Source organism: Cannabis sativa, chromosome 3, assembly GCF_029168945.1.
Source record: "Cannabis sativa cultivar Pink pepper isolate KNU-18-1 chromosome 3, ASM2916894v1, whole genome shotgun sequence".
Lineage (NCBI taxonomy): Eukaryota > Viridiplantae > Streptophyta > Magnoliopsida > Rosales > Cannabaceae > Cannabis > Cannabis sativa.
Window position 1 is genome coordinate 8465095 of NC_083603.1, and position 26203 is coordinate 8491297.

Below are 26203 nucleotides of genomic sequence, written 5' to 3' on the forward strand. Positions count from 1 at the left end.
GAGAATAAGAGATATCATTCTTAAGAACAACAAGAAAATAGTTACAGCAAGTCTTAGTCCCTCAACACTTATAAACTCAGCCAATATAATTGTCTCAATTCTCTCTCTGTTTTTTTTTTTTTTAAATAGAAAAATCAACTTTATTAACCATCAACTTCTGTTACTAATATTAGTAGTAACTAATCAGTTGGAACAGACTCCAAACAGAAACTACAACTTGGGTAGAGTAAAGAGGCTCTAGCAAAACTATGAACCACCTTATTCGCTTATCGTTTAACAAAACAGACAATAATATCTCCAAGTTCAGAAATTAAAACTTTACAATCATTGATTACATTACCAAACAAAGAAATCATATAAATAGAGCTCTATATAGCTTGGACAACACATAAATAGTCTGTTTCCACACAAACATTCTGTCAGCCCCAATGTTTGATCCAACTAAGAACTTCTCAAAGTCGCATTGCTTTGAAAACACAGATAGCAAGTGAATTTGGACGAGCAAGAAGTCGTCATCCTGTTTTCCCCGAAAGGGCCCAATTTAAATATCTCTCTCTCTATATATATATATATATATATATATATATCTCACGCGCACACCCACTTAACTGAATATTAAGTGACTAATTTAGTGGTTAAATTTTTAGACATTATATCTACATGTTATTTTTTTATTGGTATAGTTAAATTAATTTTTTTTAAATAATAATTTAATGACTTTGACCAATCAGAGATTGTCACGTGACAATTTACTTAATACCGAGCAGTCGAGTACCACGTGGCAATTTTTCACCAACAAAATTTAAATTTTTGTTTCAAAGTAGTGTTGTTCATACCCTCCCCTCCATAATTTGTGGTTTCAAACTCCAACCAATTCAGATCAAACTATTTCAGATTGAACCACATAAATTTGGTGTCAATGATTTATTAAATTCGGTCCATTTATAAATCTTTAGTTTAGTCACAATTTCAAAATTCTCGCCCATGGTTCAAACCAAGCTAAACCGCCTAATTGTTTATATATACTTAATACAATTTTTTATTATTATTGAATATTGATATTTAGAAACAATCTATAGTTTCCTTAATATTATTTTAAAAATATATATATTCTCATTGTTATTTACATATTATAAACTGTAAAGTAAAAGAATTTAGTATTAGTAAGAAAAAATAAAATATTTACGAAGTACAAATTATGGTTTCGAACTAAACCAATCCGTTCTTAAGTGAATTGGTTTGATTTGGTTTGAGCATTTAATTGGTTTATTTTGGTTTTGAATTTTAAAAAACTAGCATTGTTGGTTTGGTTCGAAATAAAAATAAAAATTCAGACCAAAACAATCCATGAACGCCCCCCACTTCAAAGTAATTATTTTAAAATGCATAAAGAGGATGTTTTCCCCCTCACTATGACATTGGTGGTGAGGTCTGGTTTTGATGGTGTAGATTTAGTTCCAGATCTATAGGGATAGTAGCTCACTATAGCCATTGTCGACTGTTATAAGTCGTCGGCTATAGTCTTCATCCTTGGCGACAGTTCTAAACAGTTGGGATATTGGCATACACGATTGTTTTTAACCGACACGTATTCCATTTTTGTGATTTTGGAACAGGCGTCGGTTACATGGCCCGAACAATACCCTTACCTGACTATTTAAACCAGTTGGAAAATCAATCTTTTTTAGTAGTGTAAATGCTTAAAACTTGGTTCTTCTCTCAATTCTTTACACTCCATCTATTCCCTCACCTCATGTTTTGCCCAAAAATTATGTATTTCAATATTACAAATTTTTTTAATTAAATGTGGAATAAAGAAGTTGGTACAACAAACAAGTATTCTTAGCTACAGAGAGAGTTCTGTCACTACAAAATATCAAACAAGTGTGATAAAATAGAAATAACTAAAAAAATAAAAACACACTAAGTATTCATAATATTCTTTTAGATATTACTTGTCTTCAGCCTGCAGAGCTAGATAAATTCATTAATGAAGTATCATAACTACAAAGTAACTTCCTCTAATGTTTCACTAATTTTCACTAAATGATAACTACTAATATATATCTTGTCACATATTTAAAAAGCTTCAATCACTCCCAACAATCTCCATTAGAGAAGTAATACAGCAAAATCCATAATTTTTCCTTTGTTTATTTCACTTAAATTTTTCATGATGGCAAAGGATTAAGCCTAGCAATTGGTACACACACCAAGGGATGAGCCCTTGGGAGGGTCAAACCAGATCCCTCTTCCATGTCAACAACACCATCAACTTTCCAATCAAAGCACTGAATCATTGCAGCTAGAGTGGCCTGAACAACCAGCATTGCAAGTGAGGTTCCAGGACACCCTCTTCTTCCACTCCCAAATGGCATAAAATGATAGTTTTGACCCCTAACATCTAACTGCTTACCATCATTCCCATTCTCATCATTATCTTCACTAACAAACCTCTCTGGCTTGAACTCAAGTGGGCTTTCCCAGTGCTTTGGGTCCCTACCAATGGCCCAAAGATTAACAAACAATTGGGTTTTTTCAGGAATGTCATAGCCATTAATTGTGCATCTTTCAGTTGATTCTCTTACAGCCATTGGACCTGTTGGATGAAGCCTTAGTGTTTCTTTGACTATAGCTTGAAGATAAGGAAGATTACCAATATCTGACTCTTCTACTAATCTGGTTTGTCCAACAAGGGTGTCTATTTCTTCTCTTGCTTTCTGCATGATATTGGGGTTGTTTACTAGCTCTGATAATGCCCATTCTATTGTTAAGGCAGATGTGTCTGACCCAGCTGCAAATATATCCTGGAAATTAAAATTTATGTAATTATTGTTTAGTTACCATTTTGATATTGTAGTTTGATAGTATGTGAATGTGTACAGATTTCAAATGACACTTTCTCATGCATGCTAGCTTGTAATAATAGACCAAGAAACCCTTATATAAATATATATATATATTATATTAATTATCATATAAATTTGAAAACCTTACCAGGATGAATGCTTTTATGTTTTCTCTTGTCAATTTGAACTCTGAACTCTCATCTTCTGATATATCAAGTAACATGTCAAGTAAATCCTTCACTGTATCATCCTCACTCTCCTTCTTGCTCCTCACTTCTTCATGCTCTTTAATGATCCTATCCATCATGGAGTCAAACTTATCACGAACTTTCTTAAGCCTTTTTCCAAATCCTTGTAAATCTAAGTTCTTACAGAACCAAATATAGTCCTTCAAATTGAATTTTCCAGTAAGCTCTGCAGTTTCTGTTATCAGCTTCCTAATCTCATCAGCTTCATTATCATCATTATCAGAACATGTTTTCCCCATAAGCATTCTTGATATGACATTGTTGGAAAGCTTCATTAGTTCTCCTTCAATCTCAACCTCTTCCTTTTGATCAGCCTTTTTTAGCATCAAATGTAAGAATTTCTTAATCTCTTCTCTTCTAAGTGGAAGAAATTGATCTAATGTTCTGCCACCAAGAAGTTGAGTCATGCAAATTTTCTTCATGAACTTCCAATAAGGTCCATATGGGGTGAAGGAGAAGTCAGCTGAGCCATATGTAAGATAGTCTACCGCGGTCATCTGAGGGCGATTCAAAAAGGAAGTTTCTTGTGTCTTAAGAAACTCCTTCGCCACTTCTGGTGTGGAAGCAACTACACAAAGAACAGAGCCAAGGTAGAGATGAATTAAAGGTCCATAGTGGTTAGAGAGTTTGTGGAAAGCTTGGTGAGGTATTGGACCGAGAAGGTGAAGGTGTCCGATTATTGGAAGGGCCATTGGACTTGGGGGAAGGCGAAATTTGGTCCGAGTTTTGGTAAATATGGCTCGGACCAACATGGTGGAGACAATCCACACCAGGAAAAGTATGATGTAGCCTTGAAAATCTGTCATGGTTGAACTTTTTAATTGAAGAAAAAAAAAGATGTTTAAACTAATGAGGTATAGGAGTGATTATAAAGAAGAAAAAGATCAAATATATATCCTTTGAGGCCTGCAATTACAAAGAGAAAACAACAAATTTTGTGCAAGTTAGATTAATTATTGCAATGAGACTTAGAGAAGAGTTTTTTCTTTATAATGGAATCTTGTCCTTTAGAATTGGTCAATGCCGTACCTATTGAAGCTATACTAGAATTTTAAGTATTTTAATGCTAACATATAATATGATTAGTTCCATAATGGGGTAATAGCCGTCCTTGATAGATATAAGGTTAGAAGAACATGCAATGATGTATGTATACACTACAACAATATGACCAAGTCTCATAATATATGGTCCAAATTGGATTTGTATAGCATGAAAGTTTATATAGTGATCCGAGATTCCATATGGGATCCAAGCCAAATTAAGTATTTAAAATAAAAAATCAAAACTCACCCCTGTTGTGTCTATATAAAAATTATATACTCCACTTCATCTTGTAACATTATGTAGCATGGAAATTAAGAATGCTATCAAATCAGACAAAAATAAGAAGAAAATCAACAAGAATAGGAGAGTTACAGTCTACTTCCTATTTAAACATCTTTCTTAATTTCTGTCCTAAAAAATATATGGAGTAAATAATGAATACATATCACAATTTAAAACTACTAAATGATACTAAAGTATATATACACAATGAAAGAATGGTAAAATAAAGAGGAGATTCCTATGCAAAACATTTTAAAACATCTCATATTGGTAATGGATTATGCCGAGCAATTGGTAAATAGAGGAAGGGATGAGCCTTTAGAAGGGTCAACCCAGTTCCCTCTTCCATGTCAACAGAGCCATCAACTTTCCACTCAAAGCACTGAATCATAACAGCAAGAGTGTTTTGAACAAGCCTCAAAGCAAGTGAAATTCCACTCCCAAAAGGCAAAAAATGGAAGCTTTGTCCTCTATATAGTTGACTAGTACTACTCTCATGATCTTCACTAATATGAAATCTCTCTGACTTGAACTCAAGTTGATTTTCCCATTGATATTGATCCCTTACAATAGCCCAGATGTTAACAAAGAACTGTGTCTTTTCTGGTATGTCATAGCCATTAATAGTGCTTCTTTTGGATGACTCTGTCACTAGTAATGGCCCTGTTGGATCAAGCCTTAGTGTCTCTTTTACTACAGCTTGAATATAATGAAGGTTACTGATGATATCTGACTCTTCTACTAATCTAGTTTTTCCAATCACATTGTCTACTTCTCTTGCTTTTCTAATGATGTATGGGTGGTTTATCAGCTCAGTCAGGGCCCATTCAATTGTAATGGTAGATGTGTTTTCCCTTCTGCAAACATATCCTAACAACTATAAGCCTGTAATTAGTCACTAAATATACATTTATATGTATATATATGTATTAATTCATACAAAAAAGTCTTAATCAAACATACCAAGATAATGTCTTTATGTTATGTGTGGTCAATTTGATCTCTTGACTCTCATCTTCTGATACATCAAGCAAGTCCTTTACTTTGCTACCTCTAATCTCCTTCTTCTTTTGTCTTGCTTCTTGGTGTTCTTTCATAACTCTATCCATTATCACATCAACCTTTTCTCTAACATGCTTAAGCCTTTCCTAAATCCTTACAAAGCCAAATTCTTAAGGAACCAAATACAATCAGACAAGTTAAATTCCCCCTAATCTCCTCACCTTCATTCTCAATTTCTCATCCTCACAACATCTCTATCCCATAATCATTCTCGATACGATATTGTTAGTTAACCTCAAGAGCTCTCCTTCAACATCAACAGATCTATTTCCGTCAGCCTTTTTAAGCATCAAACACAAAATTCTCTTCAACTCATTGCGCCTAATGGGGAGAAGGTGGTCCAATGTTTGGCCACCAAGAAGCTCAGTCATGCAAAGCTTCTTCATAATTTACAATAAGGAGTATAGTGAGCAAAAGCAAAGCCAACCATTGTTTGTTGGGGGTTCGAGAATAGAGTTCTTGTGTCTAAAGGAACTTTTTCGCCATCTCAGGGGAGGAAACAATTAGACAAGGGACTTGTTGGAATTCAATCTTGAATCCCTACACAACTCACAAAACTAATCAAGACACACCAGCAAATCAATGTTGATCTTGCAGCAATGAATTTCACAAATAGATTCCCAAATTGTACAAAACATGTCACTTGAATTATTAACTTGTTAGTGTTAATTCAGAACTATGATTTTAATCAAGAACCACATTCAAATTATTGAATTAAGATGCAAAACAATCAATGCTTAACACACATGTACAATGTAATCAAAACAGAATTAAAGAAAAAGTAAAACAGAGAGAAGTAGAGGTCAAACACAAGAATTTTGGTAAGGTTCACCCTAAAACTCGGGCTACATCCTTGTGAGCTCTTCTCGGGAAGATCAGCTCTTTTCACTATGATGAAAGCTTGAACAGTTACAATAATGGAGGAGATTTCTTGTCACAATCTTTGACAGGTAATCTCAATGATCTTTCGATGCACTTTTATTTGGCTTCTCTCTTTCTTGCAGAAACCAAAATTCTAACTCTCTTTCTTTTTCTTTCTCTCTCTAACATTCTTGGAGCTAGTCTCACTAGCTTGAAGATAAAGGCTTGCTCTAACTTGATCAAAATGATTAAAGGTACTTATATCCTTTTGTTGAAGTCGATTGAGAGAGTAAGTGGCAATTGGAGTTAGTATTGCCAACTTGGACGTTTGTTAAGTTGGTTGAGATCAATCTAAGGTGGAATCAGTTGAGTCTAGGCTTAGTTTCGAGTGATCAAGTGTGGAGAGGATTATTGTAAGCTGTTCGTGCTTATGATGGGGTTCAAAACAACATTTCCACCTTGAACTCCATCAATAGCAACTTGGTAGAGTAGTCTTCTTCTCCTTCTTCTTCTTCCTGAGGGTCTTAGCTCAATATGGTAATGACCAGCCTCTATTACCTAATCCTAGAAAATCCAAACAGTGCTTGAACTTGACTAGGTTTAGAATTTTAGTCCCTACATCTGCAAGGTTCTCTTTTGTGGGAACTTTCTTAATCTAAACTTCCTCTTGTGTCACCTTATCTCTAATGAAGTGGTACTTGATAGGGCTGAACATCGAGCGGGTTTACCGGGTTTCGGGTTGGCGGGTTTTGGGTTCACGGGTTTCGGGTTCAAAAAATTGAAACCGAACCCGGACCCGAATAGGGCATGGGTTGGCGGGTTGGCAGGTCACGGGTTTGCGGGTTTCGGTTAGTCGGGTTTAGCGGGTTGGCGGGTTGACTCGGTCAACTCAGTCAACTCGGTCTTAAAAATATTAATTTTTTATTCAAATAATTATTTTTTTTTATTTTTTTATTTATTAAATTAAGCATATATAATATAACAATTTGTTCATAGTATATCTACTATTAAAGAAAAAATGCATTAATCAATCCAACCAACAAATAAACAACCTATTTATATATCAAAGATTCAAATCAAACTTCATATTCATGTTCATGAATCATGATAAAAGTGAAAACTAAAATATTTCAAAATACATCCATATCCAATATTCATAGTCCATAAAAATCTAAAGTCCATATTATATATATAAACAATAATAAAAAAAAATATATATAATATATTTATAAACCGGGTTGGCGGGCGGGTTCGCGGGTTCAACCTGAAACCCGGTACCCCTAAAATCTCAACCCGCCAACCCACCCGAAGGGTACCGGGTTGAACCCAACCCGCCCGAAACTTTTTTAAAATAATTTTTTTGCGGGTTCACCAATTCAGGTTCGGGCGGGTTGCTCGGGTTCGGGTCAAACCCGCTCAAAATGTTCAGCCCTAGTACTTGATTTCCACATGCTTGGTTTTGTCGACAGAATTCTTGCACTAATGGATACAACTCTGACTATCAAAGTACATAGTGAGAACTTCCTTAAGTAGGTGTAGCTCTTTCATTAGACATTTGATCCAAATAGCTTCTTTTATTGCCTCTTTGACTGAAACATACTTAGCTTCTGTTGTAGACAATGCTACAATAGGTTGTAGTTGGACTCTCCATGTAATGAACGCATGATTGCAATATGGATTAGTAGGGCAATTAACATTAATTATTTTATAGTTATACGAATATTTTTATTATGGGTCCCAATTTTAGAAAATAGGCATTAGAGTTATAATTTCTCGATTCTGAAGATTTTATTAAACTCTAAGAGTGTTATTTATGCTAAATATAAAATATGTAATTTTTATGATTTGTGCTCGGTGGTGATGGAAAATGTGACAAATGGCAATTAGAGTCACATGGGTAAGTTTAAAACCTATTTCTTAGTGGGACAAACGTATGTGATATTTTGAATATCGGGTGTAAAGTCTTTTTTTGGCAATTTAGGTGTCAAAATATTTTTATTTATTGCGTGATCATTTTGTGCATTTAAATCGATTTTATCTCCATGATATTGTGTAGTTATTGCTCTTTTCTATCAAAGGAAAGAATCATTGTTCGACTGTCCCTTTTCTTGTTTTGGAAACTTCTTGTGAGAGAATAAATTCTCTTATGGAAAGTTGGCTTTACATGGAAACTTTGACCATTGTTATTTCTCTTTAATGAGTTCGATGCGTCTTGATAAGATTAGATCAAGCACACTATTTTCGGCAGGTATGAAATCCAAGTTCATAATTGGGCATCCTTTTGGCAAGTTTCCTATTTTGGTCTGGTTTGCTGCTGCAGAATCTGATTCTAATGCTACAAAACAGGATTTTCTTTTGGGAAAGTTTGTACAGCTGTGGAATCAATTTTGTAGCTGTCTCTAGGGTTCCTATGTTCTATAAATAGAACCTAGAGAGCAGCTAAACGGTTCAACTCTTCTAGCTTTCATTTTCTTACACATTTTCATTTATGAAGAGAGAGTTCTTTTTGTGAGAACATATTTGTTCATCTAGGTTTTAGTATTTATATATTTGTTCTTATACTGGTCTTAAGGTTGGTTAGAACAACATGATTAAACAAGAGAAAGGTCTTCATGAGAAGACTTGTTCAAGCCTTATTTCGGAAGGAAGTAAACACTCACACCTCAAAGACAAAGGGAGTTCGCTGTTTGAAGGTGGTTCAGAAATCAAATTCGTGAAGTGTGTTACAAAGGATTGTGGCAAAGATTTAGAGGGAATCTAAACTTATATAAGTCGATTGTCTTTGTAATTTCTGAGACTTTACTAACCAATTTCTTTCTCTGAGCATGGCCCCGTGGACTAGGAGTGTTCGAAAGAATACTGATACCATGTACAAATCTCTTGTGTCAAGTAATTTTATTTTCTGCTATTATTTTTAATTCTGTTGAATTTATTGTTTTGATTCTGGTTTGTTTCTACAAAACTGTGTTCTGTAGTAACAGAATCACATTCTGTTGCTGCAGACTGTTACAGTTAAATTTTTACCGTTTTTCTGTAATAATTATTGACATTAGCAAAAACTCTGCTTTTCAATCGGTATCAGAGCGGGGCACTAAACTCTTAATGTAGTCCATTAACATTTCTGTGTATTTTTGTGCAATATGTCATTTTTTGCAGAAGGAAGTTTGATTTCTCGACCACCATTGCTTAATGATTCTAATTATTCTTATTGGAAAGTTAGAATTAGGGGTGTTCATTGGATCACATCCAATGAATTTGGACACAAGCGATCCAATCCAATTATTTATTAGATATTGAATTTTGTCATCCGATCCAATCCTATTGAATTGAGTCATCCGATCCGATCCAATAGATGTATTAGATTGGATCGGTTCCGACCATTGGATGTATTGACTGGTTTTTTATTAGATTGGATTGGATCCATCCAATCCATTTTAGCTACCATTTAAGTTAATTTCATTAAAGAGAAAAATATATATATATAAAAATATAATTTAAAACTTAATCATCCAACATATATAATAAACATTAGTTTAGTTCAACCTAGCTAATTCTCATGATCATAATAAAACTGTTAAAAAATAAAACTTATTCAATACATATTGACAATTTTTATTAGCATTTAGGAAGATGAGAATTAATATTTTAAATCTAAGGTTTTTTTTCTTTAATTTCATGTGTTAAATATATATATATATATATTAAATCAACTAATATATATTTTTAAATAAAATATATTAAATATATAAAATTATAAATATATTTTAAAAATATATAAATATAATTGGATAACTATTGGATGATAATTGGATCGGTTTGGTCGGTTATCCATTAAATCGGATGTCCAATCCAACAACTGATTCGATCCGATTGGATTTTCAAAATTTACATCCGATCTGATCCAATTATGATTGGATATCCAATTCTATTGGATCGGTTGGGATTGGATTGGTCGGTTGTAATTGAATTGGATGACTTTCTGCACACTCCTAGTTAGAATGAGGGTTTTCATCAAGTCTTAAAATGAGAAAGCTTGGAGGATGGTTCCATCAGGATGGTCGCTTCCTATTGTGACAGATTCCGAAGGTAATTCTAAAATAAAATTTGAACTTGAATGGTTCATTGAAGATGATAAACTTTTTACTTACAATAGCAAAACTTTACATGTTATATTTAATGGAATAGGCGAAGGTTATATTAAGCTTATATCTTCTTGTGAATCTGCGAAGGATGCTTGGCAGATGTTAAGCGTTATAGGTTTATTATGCTTCAAACCAAATTTAATGAGCTTAGAATGTGTGAAAATGAAATCCTGACTGAGTTTTATGAAAGGTTATCTGATATATCTAATGAATATTTTGTTCTTGATGAAAAGCTTGATAATTCTGTCCTTATCAGAAAAATTGTTAGAGCTCTTCCAGACAGGTTTGATACTAAACTTTTGGCCATGGAGGAAGTTGAAGATTTTAGTAAAATGAAGGTGGAAGAATTAATGGGTTCTTTGCGTACTTTTGAATTGAATCAAAAAATCAAACAAAAGGACAAACCCAAATATATTGTTGATAAAGGTAAAAGTATCGCTTTAAAAGTTGCTGAAAAAGGAAGTTTTGATAATGAATTTGCTGATAAAATTACTTTCTTAATCAGAAATTTTCCAGAAAAATATGTAAAAGATGGGTAACAAAAACAATAACTCAAAATTCTCAAAAGTGAATACATCTTTTAAACCTTCTCTGACTAATAAAAAAAGGAATTCAATGCAAGGAATGTGAAGGATTTGGGCATATTTAATCTGAGTGTGCAAACACTTTGAAAAAGAATAAGAAAATTCTGAGAATTTTGCTCTAAATTCTAATATGACTAATGTGTTATGTGATTCACAGGTGAGAGAAAGATTGGTATGTTTGAATAATACCATTGAAAAAGAAGATTTTGACTAAGATGATTCTGAAATCTTTGAAGAATCTCTTGGTGAATCATACAAGGTCATGTATGAAAAATGGATACAAGTTACTTCTGAAAATAGAGTCTTGACTAAAGTGAAAAAAAAAAAAAAACAGTGTCATCAAATTGAAACTTTTGAATTAAAAATAAAAGATTATGAGATTGATTTTTGCATTAAAGATGAAAAAATTACTCTTTTAAAAAAGAAACTTGAAAGTCTCAAGAAAAATGTCCAAATGCTTAATCTTGGATCGTCTATTTTTGAAAAAGTTCAGAATGCAAGTCAAAGAGGCTTTGCTAGTATTGGATCGAATGGTATTAGAAGTTCTGGAATCACGAAATTTGTAAAATCTAGTGTTCCAACAAACTTTCCTGGTGCTGCAGAATTGAAGATTGCCACAACAGATTCAAAACCTATCGTTGCAAAAGTTGTATCTACAAAAGCAAAGTCTCCAAGAATTACAAAAAAGAGTAAGATCTCAGATAAGGAGATTTGTTCCTATTTTTTATTTTTGTGGTAGAAAGGGACATATTAGACCTAAATATTTCAACATGCAGAATGTGTACAAAATAAATTATTTTGGTAATTTGAAAATTTTTCAAAAGAAACATAGTGGTATGAAACAGAAATGGATTAAAAAAGAAAAATATCTTGCTGGTTTTTCTAATAAAAGTCTTACTTCACAAATGTGGTATTTTGACAGTGGTTGCTCTAGACATATGACAAGTGACAAAGAATTTTTTATTAACATTAGGCCTATGCAGTGTGGTGAAGTCACATTTGGGAATGGCTTAGCTAGAAATGTCATTGGAATGGGAACTCTCAATTTTGAAGGGTTGGCCAAATTAAAAAAAAGTGATGTTGGTTGAGGGACTAAAGGCTAATTTACTTAGCATTAGTCAAATTTGTGACCAAGAGTATATTGTCTCATTTGACAGTGATTATTGTTATGTACTTAATGATGATAATTAATATATCTTGCAAGGATTTCGATCTAATGATAATTGTTATACGTCCTAACCCTTGTGTTCACTTGTCATTCAGCTATCAACAACACCACTGATTTGTGGCATGCAAAACTTGGACATATTAATTATAAAAATTTGAAAAAAATGGTCAAATACAGGTGTTGTTCGTGTACTGCCCAAATTGGATAAAAAAAGTTTTGATAAGTGTGAATCTTGTCAACTTGGTAATCAATTGAAAATCACTCACAAAAGTGTACTTGATATCAATACTACAAAAGTATTGGAATTACTTCACATGGATCTTATGGGTCCAATTCAAGTTGAAAGTCTAAATGGTAAGCGATATATTTTTGTATGTGTTGATGATTTCTCTCGCTTTACCCCGGTAGATTTTTTAAGAGACAAATCTGACACATTTGATGCTTTTAAAACACTTTATTTACGATTAAGAGTTGAAAAAGGATGTAACATTAGTAAAATTGTTCAAACTCGGAGTGATCATGGTAAGGAATTTGAGAACTCTGTATATGATGATTTATGTAAGTCTACTGGTATAAGTCATGAATTCTCAGCTCTTAAAACTCCTCAACAAAATGGAGTTGTTGAGAGAAAGAATCAAACTTTGCAAGAAATGGCAAGAGTGATGTTAAATAGCAAGAAGCTGACAAAACGATTATGGGTAGAGGTTATAAACACAGCTTGCTATACAATAAACCGAGTGTTTATTCGTCCAGGTACTTCTAAAACATCTTATGAAATCTAGAAAGGTAAGCGTCTAAATGTAAGTCATTTTCATCTCTTTAGATGTGTTTGCTAAGTTTCAAGAGATCGTGAGCATATTAGAAAATTTGATGCTAAAAGTGATGTTGGTGTGTTTGTTGGATATTCCACAAATAGTAGAGCCTATCGTGTTTACAACATGAGAACTCAAAATGTTATGGAATCAGCTAACGTGGTTGCTAATGATTTTAAAGATTTTTTAGAATTTTCCATAGAAACCGAGATAGATAGTTTTTTTGATACTCCACCAGAAGCAGCAAATGTAGATTTTGATGCATCATACTTGAATTCTGAAGAAGCAAATGTCGAATCTGCTGCTGCAACTAAAGCAGATGAACTAGATCATCCTATCTCCCTTCATCCAAACATCATTACTGATTCTATCCAGAAGGAACCCAACACCAGAGTAAAATTGAATCATCTAAAAGATCTCATTCGTGGAAATCTTGAATAAAGCATGGTAACAAGGAAAAGGTATGCTAATTTTATTAGTTTTCTTTGTTTTGTCTCACAATTTGAACCAAAAAATGTGAAGGAAGTCATGACTTATGAAGAATGGCTCAATGCAATGCAAGAAGACTTAATTAGTTTGTCCGCAACAAGGTTTGGATTTTGGTTCGAAGACCAAAAGGTATCAATGTGATTGGAACAAAGTGGATATTTAAAAATAAAAGTGATGAATTCAGTACAATTGTGAGGAATAAGGCTCGATTGGTGGCACAAGGCTATACACAAGTAGAAGGTATTGATTTCGATGAAACCTTTGCTCTAGTAGCAAGATTAGAATCTATTCGTTTGCTATTGTGTATTTTTTGTGTTCTTAATATGAAATTGTATCAAATGGATGTGAAGTTTGCCTTTTTTGAATGGGATTTTGAGTGAGAAAGTTTATGTTGAGCAACCAAAGAGATTTGAAGATTCTCAGTTTCCAGACCATGTTTATAAATTAGAAAAAGGTTTGTATGGTCTTAAACAGGCTCCCCGTGCCTGGTATGAAAGGTTAACTCAATTTTTAATTTCTCATTATTATCAAAGAGGCAGTATAGACAAAACTCTTTTCATCAAACACATAAAATATGATTTTATCATTGCTCAAATGTATGTTGATGATATAGTGTTTGGATCTACATCTAACCATGAAGTGCAGGTATTTGTTAATCAAATGAAAAATGAGTTTGAAATGAGCATGGTTGGTGAACTTACTTTGTTTTTGGGGCTTCAAGTCAGACAGATGGAAGGAGGAACATTCGTATCTCAAAGTAAGTATGCCAAGAATCTTGTCAAAAAGTTTGGCCTTGAATCGGCTAAACAGGTAAGTACTCCAATGAGCACCACTTTCAAATTGACAAAAGATGAACATGGAGTAAAGGTAGACACTACTCTTTCTCGTAGTATGATTGGTAGTTTATTGTATTTGGCTGCTAGTTGTCCTAATATTAGCTATAGTGTGAGAGTATGTGTTCAATATCAAAGTAATCAAAGTAATCCAATAGAATCTCATGTTTCTACAGTAAATAGGATTATTCGATATGTTAATAGTACTCTTGACCTTGGAATCTGGTATTCTAAAGACACTAATTCTAGCTTGGCTTGTTTTAGTGGTACAGATTGGGCAGGCAATGCTGATGATCGTAAGAGTACTAGTGCAGGTTATTTCTGTTGGGTTTTGTGCCCTAAATAAAACCCATTTCAATATAATCAGATTTACTAGTTAATAAATATCAGAAATAACATTTTATGTTGCATGGTTCACATGATTTATTTCATGATTATATTTAATGTATAAATTCTATTAAGTCCAGAACATATGTATTTGTTAATGATTATAGTGTTGTCAGGACAGTGGAATATAATCTTGATTATATGTTCGAAAGTTTATTCCCTGATTTGTCAGTTCACTGGATTTAGACTGGCATGATAATCAGCGATAGATATTCTTACACCTTGGATAAGTGTTATGTCCTTTCCAGGGCATTGGCAAAGTTTACCAGTATCAGATGTATGCAGTATACATCGGAAGGGACCGATATTGAACTTTGATTAGATATGTTAAATTTACCGTAATATCTATTCAATTCAATATCACCTAGTTGATCCTAGATCAAATGATCTTAATCCTGATATGGTTAGGTTTGATCTCAAGAGTATTATACATGTTCTTTGATTTGTTAGTTAAGCCTACTTTTCGGTCAGGGTGATACGTACATTTTGGGAACATGATAGTATAATTGAGTGGGAGCGCTAACATAGATATGGAATCTATAACTTCTATAGGTATTTATAAGTGAAACGATAATTTCCTTTGAGCTTGGCTAAACAAAGATAAATGGTTGAGTACTCATTTCACTTCGCTGAAATATCATTTATACGGAGCTAAGTGTTTTAAGGATGAAATACATTGAAAGGGTGTAACGGTAATTTAGTCCCTATACAATGTAGATCATCTATTAGAGGATCATTGATCAAATTAGGATTATAAAAATAGATAATTTATAGCGTATTTATATCGTGGAACATATAGAGCGTTCTATGTGACTGAGAGTGCAATTCTAAGTTCTATGCGTGGATTAAACAAGGAATTAATAAGTTAGTGGATTTACTTGGTAAATTCTTGATCTGCTTATTGGAAGTTCGGTTATATAGGCCCATGGTCCCCATACTAGTTGAGATCATACTGCTTGTAAGACTCAGTTAATTGATTTTAATTAATCAATTATAATTCTAATATTAGATTATGTCTACTTTATGAATTTTCACTAAGCAAGAGAAAAATTGTAAGAAAAGAGATTCTAGGTTTTATTTGTTAATTAAGAGACTTTATATGTCTAATTAATAAATATATTAAATGGCAATATTATTTAATAATTAATTTTTAGTTATTAAATAATTGGAATTGACATTTAAGTGGTTAAATTGGAAAATTGGCGTTTTTGAGAAAATGGGATGGAAAATGACAAAATGGTAAAATTACAAAGTGGGTCCAATCCACTATCCTATGGCCGGCCACACTTGTAGAATTTTACTATTTATTTTTCTATTATTTTAATGCCAAATAATTCTAACCTAAACCTAGGTGGTTACCTATAAATAGATAGTGATGGCTCACATTCACACTTAACTCTGTCAGATGAAAACTGAGTCTCTTTCTATTTACCCTAGCCGCCACTTCTTCTTCTCTTTTCTTCTTAAATTTTATTCAGCCTTGAGTGAATGAGTGAGTGCCCACACACATCAAGTGGTATCTCAATCATAGTGTGGAACATTGTGAAGAATCCAATCAACAAGAAGGAAATTCAGCATCAAGGAAGGAGAGAAAGAGATCCAGGTTCAGATCTTGATAATGCTCTGCTACATAAAGGAATCAAGGGCTAGAGATCTGAACGAAATGAGTCATTATATTCCGTTGCACCCAATGAAAGGTTTTCTTAAACCCTTATGTGTTTATTTCATTGTTTTAGAATTCATATTAGGATGTTAATGAAACATACATGGTAGTAAATCTAGATCCTGGTAAAATATTTCCAACAGTTTCTTCCTTGGAAATAAATTGGTTTCTTGGCATAGTAAGAAACAAAATTCTATTTCCTTGTCTACTGCTGAGGCTGAGTACATAGCTGATGGTAGTTGTTGTACTCAATTGTTATGGATGAAACAAATGTTGATTGATTGTAGATTAAGTTGGGTGTTTTAAAAAAAAAAATTGTGATGACACTTGTGTCATAAATATTTCCAAAAATCATGTTCAACATTCTCGAACAAAACATATTGATATAAGGCATCACTTTATTAGGGAACTTGTTGACAACAAAACATTGCAGTTAGAATATGTTGATACTAAAAAATAATTGGCTGATATTTTCACCAAGGTACTAGACTCAAGTCGCTTTGCTCTTCTAAGAAATAAGAGAATCTCCCAAAAAGATACAAAAAACAGTAACAAATTTTTTGGTATGAACTGGGTTCGGCAAATTTTTTGGTATGAACTGGGTTCGGGTCATCCCAAAAAAAATAAATATTACAACTAATAAACAAGTCATATATAGGAAACTCACATAAAAGATTAAACTGATAGAAAAGACTTAAATAATCCTAATTAATTATTTAATAGGATGAGGGAAATGTTGGAATTGATGTATGTATTGTCTTTCAATTAATTTTTCATGATGTCTTTGTACTTTAAAATCTGAATGAAACAAGGTCCGCTTTAAAATTATATGAGTCCTAGAGAAAAATTAAAATCAATAGGCCTTTACTTAAAAGATATGTGATGTATATTTTCAAAAATTATTAAAAAAAATGTATAATTTAAAAAAGAGGAAAAATTTAAGGGCTTGATTGGTTTGGAATTTGAAAACAATTTTATGTTTTTAAAAACTTAAAATGTGGGGGTCCACATAAAAATACTTGATTGGTTTGGTGTTTTCAAAAACTAAATTTGAATATGATTTTGAGTTTTAAGTCAAAAAATGAAAACATCAATTTTATGTTTTCTATGTTTTCAAATCATTGAATTTAAAAACTCTTCAAATACTCTCTTACTTTTTTATTTTGGGATTCCCAACCAATCACAAATCTAATTTTTTAAAACTCAAAAACACAAAATTACACTACAACCAATCATATTTTTAAAAATAATTTTTCACTTACAAAATTCAAATTTTTGTTTCCAAAACACTCTTTTAGAAAACACAATTTTCAAATCTCAAAGGGTCCTTGGGTTGGGTGAGCCCTACCATCTTAGTCCAACTTGATCATGAAAGTTTATTATCACTCAAAAAAATAAATTCATTTTTTACACTAGGAATAACTCTCAAAACCTTGTTTATATATTGTCCATGAACACCAAACAACATGAAAGATAATTTATTTTATTAATATTGCATTGCTAAGATTTAAAGGCCATCACTTATTTTAAATTTAAACCCCAGACACATGTATACAAATTATAAAAACATATATAGGAAGTGTTGAATAATCTCACATAAACTGAGGAAATGGATCAAGCCTAACCACAGGGTAACAAACCAAAGGCTTGGCCCTTGGAATTGACAACCCAAAACCTTCATCCAAGTCTACATCAGTACCATTCCAATCAAAGCATTGAACCAAAGCTGCTACTGTCGCTGGAATCATCAAAAGAGCCAAATTTGCACCAGGACAACCTCTCCTCCCACTCCCAAAGGGTAACAACTCAAAGTTTTGGCCTCTTACATCCACATCCTTCTTCTCCTCCGTCATGAACCTCTCGGGTATGAATCGGTTCGGGTCATCCCAATTGGCTGGGTCTCGATTAATGGCCCATGTGTTAACGAACACACGAGTTTTCGCTGGCACATGGTATCCACCAATAATACAGTCCTTGGATGACTCCCGGGCTGTGAAGGCCCCTCCAGGGTGGAGTCTTAGGGTTTCTTTTATTATGGCTTCCATGTATGGAAGGTTTGGAAGGTCTGACTCTTCTACAATTCTCTTGTTTCCCACCACTTGTTCTATTTCTTTTCTTGCTTTCTCTATGATTGTTGGATGGGTCATTAACTCGGATATTGCCCATTCTATTGTTACTGATTGAGTTTCTGTCCCAGCTCCAAACATGTTCTGCCAAAATATATGACAAGTTACACTTTCAAGACCATATTTATTAAATTAAAATGTATGGTCCAATATTAAATTGTATTATATCAAGTGCCCCTTAACAATATTCTTTTTTTGTAATGGCATTGTTAATCAAATGAGACACTAATGAAGTTTAATATACTACTATTTATTTTGATTGGTATAATTGAATAAAATCCTGCATAGTTTACTTTAAATTATAAAATTTGTGAGATTTAATATTAAATTACATTAATATCGATATCTCATAAAAGTAAGCATACCAAAATGGGATAATGAATCAAGTTAGAGGCCCAACCCAAGAGGACAACTTTAATCTAATACAACTAGTTATGTGTGTGTTTTTTCTTATTAAACTAAAAACTTTCAATACCCAAAATCAAAAGTTTTGGCTCACTAACTTCTCTAAAACTAGCTCCAATTTAAGATTTAAAAATTGTGCTAAATTTAGTAAAAAAAATAAACAAATGTATTTGAAGTCATAATTTTTTTTTTTTTTGAGTGTAGCGTAATGGTATTACAATTATTTTCATAGCTTAAAAGTTTTGAATTCGAACCCATAATCTCTCCCTTTTTCCTAACCCTCCCTCACAACTAAACTAACCCTAGTGGCTTTTTAAAGTCATAATTTAGATATAAAGAGTCTCATGTATTTACGTAAGCTTGGAAGTTGATGGATCCTTTTCACATAAAAATAAAAGGAATTTTATTTGCAACTTTCTATTACAATCACTTTTTCAATTTTTGTGTTTGAAAATAAATGGAAAAATATTTTTTTTTTCTAATTTTTTTCATAACAATATTTTTTATAGTTACAACATTATCCTTATAAATTTTTAAAATTTTTTGAATAATTTATAATACCGACAATAGAGGTTCTAATTTAAGTTTACCACGTTTAGTGTTCAAAAAAATTTAAACTTATTTTCAACACTGTAAGCTATTTGAACTTTTTAAAAATCTATATAAATAATATTGTAACTATAACGACTATCACACTACTAACAAAATAATTCAAATAATAAATGAATGAGGTCATCTAATATACTACCTAAAAGATACTTTGATTATTATATTGATATATTTCACCTACTATTTTTTTGAAGTTAGTTTTTTAAAATAACAATAATATAAATTAAAAAAATTATAAGAAAAGTGAAGTGAATCAAATAAGGTCAATAATTTGTTATAAAAGTAGGCTCTCTTGAGTGGGATGAGGAATTTCTTTAAGATTTATTTATTCAAAAGGATATTGATTTGATCTGTTGTATTCTGTTGTCTTCGTCTTCGGTTGAGAATGCTTGGTTTCGGATGTTGGAGACTCATGGGAATTATTCTGTCAAAAGTGCTTATCGCGCCTTCCAAGTAAGCAATGGTAGGTGGAATACGCAAGACAATTCGGGTTTTTGAAGGATGTTTTGGAAACTTGAAATTGCCTCATAAGGGAAGAATTTTCTTTGGCAGGGTCTTACTAATTGTCTCCCTACTCTTGTGTCTATGCGGTCTAAAAGGGTCCACGTGAGCGGATTGTGTTCGATGTGTAATCGGGAGGATGATTTTTCATATAATAGTTAGCTGCACTTTTACTAAGAGTTGTCTAGACAGAAGGCTGGGAGGAACGGTTGGAGGGGGTGAAGTTGCTATGTTTGGCGGCTGGTTTGATAATGTTTGTAAGGTTCAGCCTATGGATCGTATTGAGAGGCTTGCTATGCTTCTTTGGGGAGTTTGGGGAGCTCGTAATGACTTGGTTTGTAATAATAAGGCTTTGTAGTTAGAGAGGGTTGTGAATGCTGCAATTACTTACCTTGATTCTTGGAAGAATGCTCAGCTGGAAAGTGGAGTTGTGTCGCCAATTTCTGGCCTGAATACTTCTGGGTGTGAGCAATGGGCTAAACCTTGTTTTGGTGAGATTAAGGTTAATTGTGATGTTGCTGTCTTTGAGGATGACAATAGTCTCGATTTGGGATGGATTGCTCGGGATTATAATGGTTTATTCATTGATGCGTTGGCGGTTAAAACTTATGGTCAACCCGACCCGTTTTTGGCTGAAGCTATGGCGTTGAAGGAGGCGCTCAGTTGGGTGAAGGGTAGGTGGGTTGAGGGGGGTGTGCCTGCTGGTGTGGTTATGGAGTTGGACTCACTGCTGCTGGTGCAAGTCGTGCAACAGAAGAAGTGTTTGTTGTCTCCGGTGGGGCTTTTAATTTCGGATTGTGTTGCTCTTATGCAATCCTCTCTTTTATTTCCTATTTTAATTAATTTTGTTAAACGGTCCGGGAACCAGACGACTAACTTTTTAGCTCGTTCTTCTAGTTCTATTCCTGGCTGTGTTTCCCGTGGGGGTTTTGTCCCTACTGGTTTGGAAGCTATCTTGATAGTTGATTTGATTTAATAAAAGTTAATTTTTTAGTTCAAAAATAAATAGATCGAATCTTGTTCCTTAGAAAAAATGAGAGATATTAAAAGGTACTAGTGTAGTGGTGTCTAGTACCTTTCATTCCAACATGATTTATAGTTATTGATACAATTAAGTATTGAATCTCATATAATTTAATCAAATAACTTCTATCAAATATTGTTAACTAATTCTAAAGCGTTACCTATAAATTTAATACTAGGCACCACTAATATTTTATAACCACTAGTGTCTTATAATAATACTCTAACAAAAAATCTTAAATCTTACTACTAGGGATGCACACGGGGCGGGGAATTAGCAGGGAGTGCTCTTCCCGTCCCCATCCCCGTTAAGAATTTTAATCCCCATCCTCGCCCTATCCCCGCTTATTCCCCCATCGGGGACAGGCGGGGAATCTCCTAATGGAGTGGGGACGGGACGGGGAATCCCCTATTGTAAAAATAAAATTTATTTTAAAAATTAAATGTATAAAATTATTAAATTACATAAAAGATAAAATATTACATATTATTTACTATTCAATATAGTAATTATTATACAAAAATACAACTTCAAAAATTGTAAAAATGATATTAATATACTAAAAAAATACAAATGCATTTATAAAATATAAAATATTAATAAAAAAATAATTAATAAATTAAACGGGTCCCCGTCGGGGCGGGGAGTGTCATCCCCGTCTCCGCCCCGTTTAACATTCGGGGATAAAATTTGATCCCCGTCCCCGTCCTGTTCTCCATTTAGACAGAGAATCTTCGCCCCATTAGGAGCGGGTCCCCGCGGGGCACCATCCCCATGTGGAAAATGTGCATCTTTACTTACTACAAAGAGTTTGAGATGTTATATTTATATTATTGGTGTGTATACTACGTCCTTTAATTTAAATTTAAAAATATACCGGAACTAGTATTGATACAGCGGTTAGATACTTTTTTCTTTTCAAGTCTTAATTCCATAATAAGATTTTGTTAATTAAATAAATGTAATATGTGTAATTTAATCTAAAAAAAATAATAGCGCTAATCATGCATTTATATATAATATTTTATATGTTAGATAATGTAATGATTGAAGCATCCATTTTGTTCTTATTAGTAGAGACATTTTTGTTTATATATAATTTAAATTTTTCTATATGATGAAGATGTTCATGATAGTTATACCAACCCTACCAATTTTTTTTTAGATGTTAAAATAGTGAGTTACACGCATATAAAAATAAATTAATAAAAAATATGATAACATGTTATTTGTACATTATTTTAAACATTATTGATTAAATTATTTTAAAAAATTCCAAAAAAACAAATAGAATGCATATATAATTATAATATACAATATAAATATATATAATATTATTTTAGATTCATTTTGTAAAAATTATTAATAAGATTTTCTGATTTGTTAAATGATAATTCAGACTCTATGTTTTTTAAAACTATACAAATCTTTATCAAATAAAAATTTAATAGTAACTTGACCTCAAGTTTACATTTTTGTATCTATTTGTGCTAGATAATAACTTCAGGTTGATTATAAAAAAAAAAAAAAAAAAAAAAAAAAAAAAAAAAAATTGCTAAAAATTGAGTTTAGAGTTTATTTTATACTATTTTGAAAAACATAGAATCTAAATTATTATTTAACAAAAGGGTAAATAGCGGCATAAGTACCTAAAATTTTGAGCTTGTAAGCGGCATAAACCCAATGATTTTTTTAGTGGCATAAATACCCAATGTTTGTAAAACTGTAATTTTCTCTATTTTTCGTCAGTATAGACTCCGTTTTAAATTTATTAAAAAAAGATTTGGAAGTAACTGATACTACATATTTTTCGTCCAGACCAAATAATCTAAAATTTGGGTCTTATAAGTGTCCTGTTTAAGAAAATAACGGAATCTGTACTGATGAAACTGGAAGAAAATTACAGTTTTATAAATATTGGGTACTCATGCTACTAAAAAAAATCATTAGGTTTATGCCGCTTACAAACTTAAAACTTTAGGTACTTATGCCACTATTTACCCTTAACAAAATAAATAGTTTAATTAGTAATTTTTTCAAAACACAAAGTTTAAAATATAAAATAAATTATAATTTTTTCCTATATCTAAAATAATAATAATAAAAAAAAATCTCACCAATAAAGACAAGAATAGTGAAAAGAATGTTTACCATAACATAAGCATGTATATTTTCTTTGGTCAACTTTATCTCCGACTTCTCATCTTCAAACTCATCAAGCAACACATCAAGAATATCTCTATTATTCTCATAATCATTATTGTTATTATTATTATTACCCTCCATTCTCTTCTTTTTGGCCTCAACATGCTCCTCAATAATCTTCCCCATCAACCTATCATACCTATCTCTTACATCCTTAAGTCTCTTCCCAAACCTTTGCAAATCAAGCTTCTTACAAAACCAAATGAAATCTTGAACATTCAACTTCCCACCCAAATCACACATCTCATCAATCACATGTCTCATCTCATAAGCATCGTCATCATTTTTTGCACACTTTTGTTTCAACGCCATCCTAGAAATGACATTGTTTGCCAATCCCATTAGTTGTGCACCCAAGTCAACTTTTTCGCCCTCATTTGCCAATTTTCGAATGCTATTTATCAATAACCTTATTTCTTCTTTCCTTATTGGACGATAGAAATTCATCATCGAAGCTCCGAGGAGCTTCGATACAGTTAGTTTTTTCATGAACTTCCAAAAGGGTCCATACGGAGCTAGGGCAAAATCAGAGTTGCCATAGGTCAAATAGTGTATGTTGACTTTTTGTGGCCTGTTTAAGAAGCATGACTCGTTGGTTTTGAGGCATTCTTTGGCTATTTCGGCTGAGGAAACTAGTAAAGAAGTTTTGTAGCCAAACTTGAGGTAAACTATGGGCCCGTAACGGGCCGAGATTTTGGCAAAGTCATGGTGAGGGAGCTTGCCGATGAGATGTAGGTGGCCTATGATAGGTAGGGCTGGTGGGCTTGGAGGGAGTGGTGGGTTTTTTTGGGCTTTTAAGGATTTGATGGCTCGGCCCAATAAGATGATTGAGGTGATTGATGATAAGATGATTAGAAGAAAGTTATAATCTATGATGAACTGATGACCAATATTATGAAGCTCAACCATATTGGATGGAGAGAGAAGAGGTTGGGGAATCAATCGTGTTTATAATTAGTAATATGAAATATTTGGTGATTTTACTTCCAAGTAATGTTGATTTATATAGAAGGGTTTTAGAACAAGATTATTAGTAATTTGAACTATTAGACATGATTGGGGTCTTTCTTTAATTTAAGGGTTAATGATATGTTCATTGTCTTTCTTTAAAAAAATATATATATTATATTATATTAGCTACATGCTGGAAATGAGGAAGGAAAAAACAAATAAAAGATATTATTGTCATGACATTATTGCTCACCCAAAATAGTTTTTTTTTTTTCTATTTAGTATAACTAAAATGGTCTATTTTTAAATTTTTAGGTAAAAAATATAAATAATGCTACATTAAGTGAGATCATTCTTCATTTACTCAAAACTAATTAGTAATTTTTCCTCCCGAATTTTGACATGTACCAAAACATGCCTCCTGAACTTATTTGGCAGTTAAAAATTCTCTATGAACTATTGAGATTATTAGATTTAAACATTTTTGTCTAATTTTAGTAAAAAAATTCTTATATGGATAAAAGTTCAAGGGTATGATTTAGTACATATCAAAGTTTGAGGGGTATGATTTGGTAGATATCAAAGTTTGGGAAGCATGGTTTAGTACATAAACAATCACTGAAACAGTATAATTAAATGAAATTAGACGGAAGTCCTTAAATCTAACAATCTCAATAGTTCGGGGAAAATTTTTAACGGCCAAAAAAATTCAGGGGGCATGATTTGGTACATGCCAAAGTACAGGGGGAAAAATTACTAATTAGCCTTTACTCAAATCAACTTCTCCAATTTATTCTTTAAAATACTTTATTAAAATCTCATTTTTTGTATTTTATCTCACACTTTTACATTACATTATACATCAACTTATTTATTTTTTTTCTATAACATTTAAGTATTATATTTTTATTATATAAACTAAAAAAAATTTAATGAAAAAGAATTAAAAAAGAGAAATTATCAAAATAATATTTAAAAAATAATAATATTTCTACATGTAGAAAAACGCTATCCATGAGTTAAAATTTTGAATTATTACTTGACGAAGTCCCTTTATAACAACATTTTATATATATATATATAAATATATATATATATATATTTACCTTTTGAGCTATTTTAGCTCATGAGATGTGGTGCTCATAGCTCCAACACTATTCATACTTTATATGTAGTAATATTTTTATAGGTTTTTGGGCTTCTTCAAAAAAAATTCTTCAATTTTTTATTCATTTTTCTATTTTTATCTCACCAATGATTATTTATTTATTATTTTCTCTTTCAAAATTTTATCTTTTTCTTATATCAATTAATAAAAAATATTGGGAAATTTACACAGTTTACTGTGTTTTTCCATTTTCTTTCTTTTATACTGTTACACTCCAAAAATAACTTTTGTACTGTTTTTTTTTTTTTTTTCGGCTGCCAACTTTTTTTTTTTTTTTTCTTTTTCGGCTGCCAACAATTTTCAATTTTATGTTATTGTTTTGTTTTTTTTTAGATTGATTGGGACATGGGCTCAATTATTTATTTAATTTTTTATTTTAATGGATATAAAAGTTATTATTTATTATTTTTAATATTTAATAATTATTATTTTTTGAGATAATTTAATAATTATTATTTTGATGAAAAGGTTGATGGGATGTGTCATAAAAGTGACATGTTTTACTTTTTCTTTTATTTAAATAAATTTAAAAATAACACCCCATGTCTCATTCTTTTTTTTTATTTAAATAGATTTAAAAATCCCACTCCCATTTCTCACTATTCATCTTCTTCATCATCTTTATCTTCTAGCTTTTCAAATAAATCTCACCCCCATGTTCTAATATTCATCTTCTTCTTCAAGTTTTTTTTTTCTTCATCTTTACCGTTGTTTTAGTATTGTTCTACTGTTGTTTTTCATGATTTTTATTTTTTTTTCATGTTTAGTTCTTCTTCTTCTTCTTCTT

General features: G+C 32.0%; 2 protein-coding genes and 1 pseudogene across 2 annotated transcripts; all 3 read right to left on the minus strand.

The window, feature by feature from the left end:
* Positions 1-1840: 1840 nt before the first annotated feature.
* LOC115708739 (cytochrome P450 93A3-like) lies at positions 1841-4407 on the minus strand. Its single transcript, XM_030636743.2, has 2 exons — positions 2998-4407; positions 1841-2807 (listed from the first exon to the last, which is right to left on the minus strand). The coding sequence occupies exons 1-2, from the start codon at positions 3901-3903 to the stop codon at positions 2172-2174; spliced, it is 1542 nt and encodes a 513-aa protein (XP_030492603.2). The 5' UTR covers positions 3904-4407; the 3' UTR covers positions 1841-2171.
* A 212-nt stretch (positions 4408-4619) lies between these two features.
* On the minus strand, positions 4620-6819 carry LOC115710971 (cytochrome P450 93A2-like; annotated as a pseudogene).
* Positions 6820-17891: 11072 nt separating this feature from the next.
* On the minus strand, positions 17892-24398 carry LOC115709083 (3,9-dihydroxypterocarpan 6A-monooxygenase-like). The gene is made up of 2 exons (XM_030637116.2): positions 23244-24398; positions 17892-18637 (listed from the first exon to the last, which is right to left on the minus strand). The coding sequence occupies exons 1-2, from the start codon at positions 24204-24206 to the stop codon at positions 18020-18022; spliced, it is 1581 nt and encodes a 526-aa protein (XP_030492976.2). The 5' UTR covers positions 24207-24398; the 3' UTR covers positions 17892-18019.
* Between the last annotated feature and the right edge of the window lie 1805 nt (positions 24399-26203).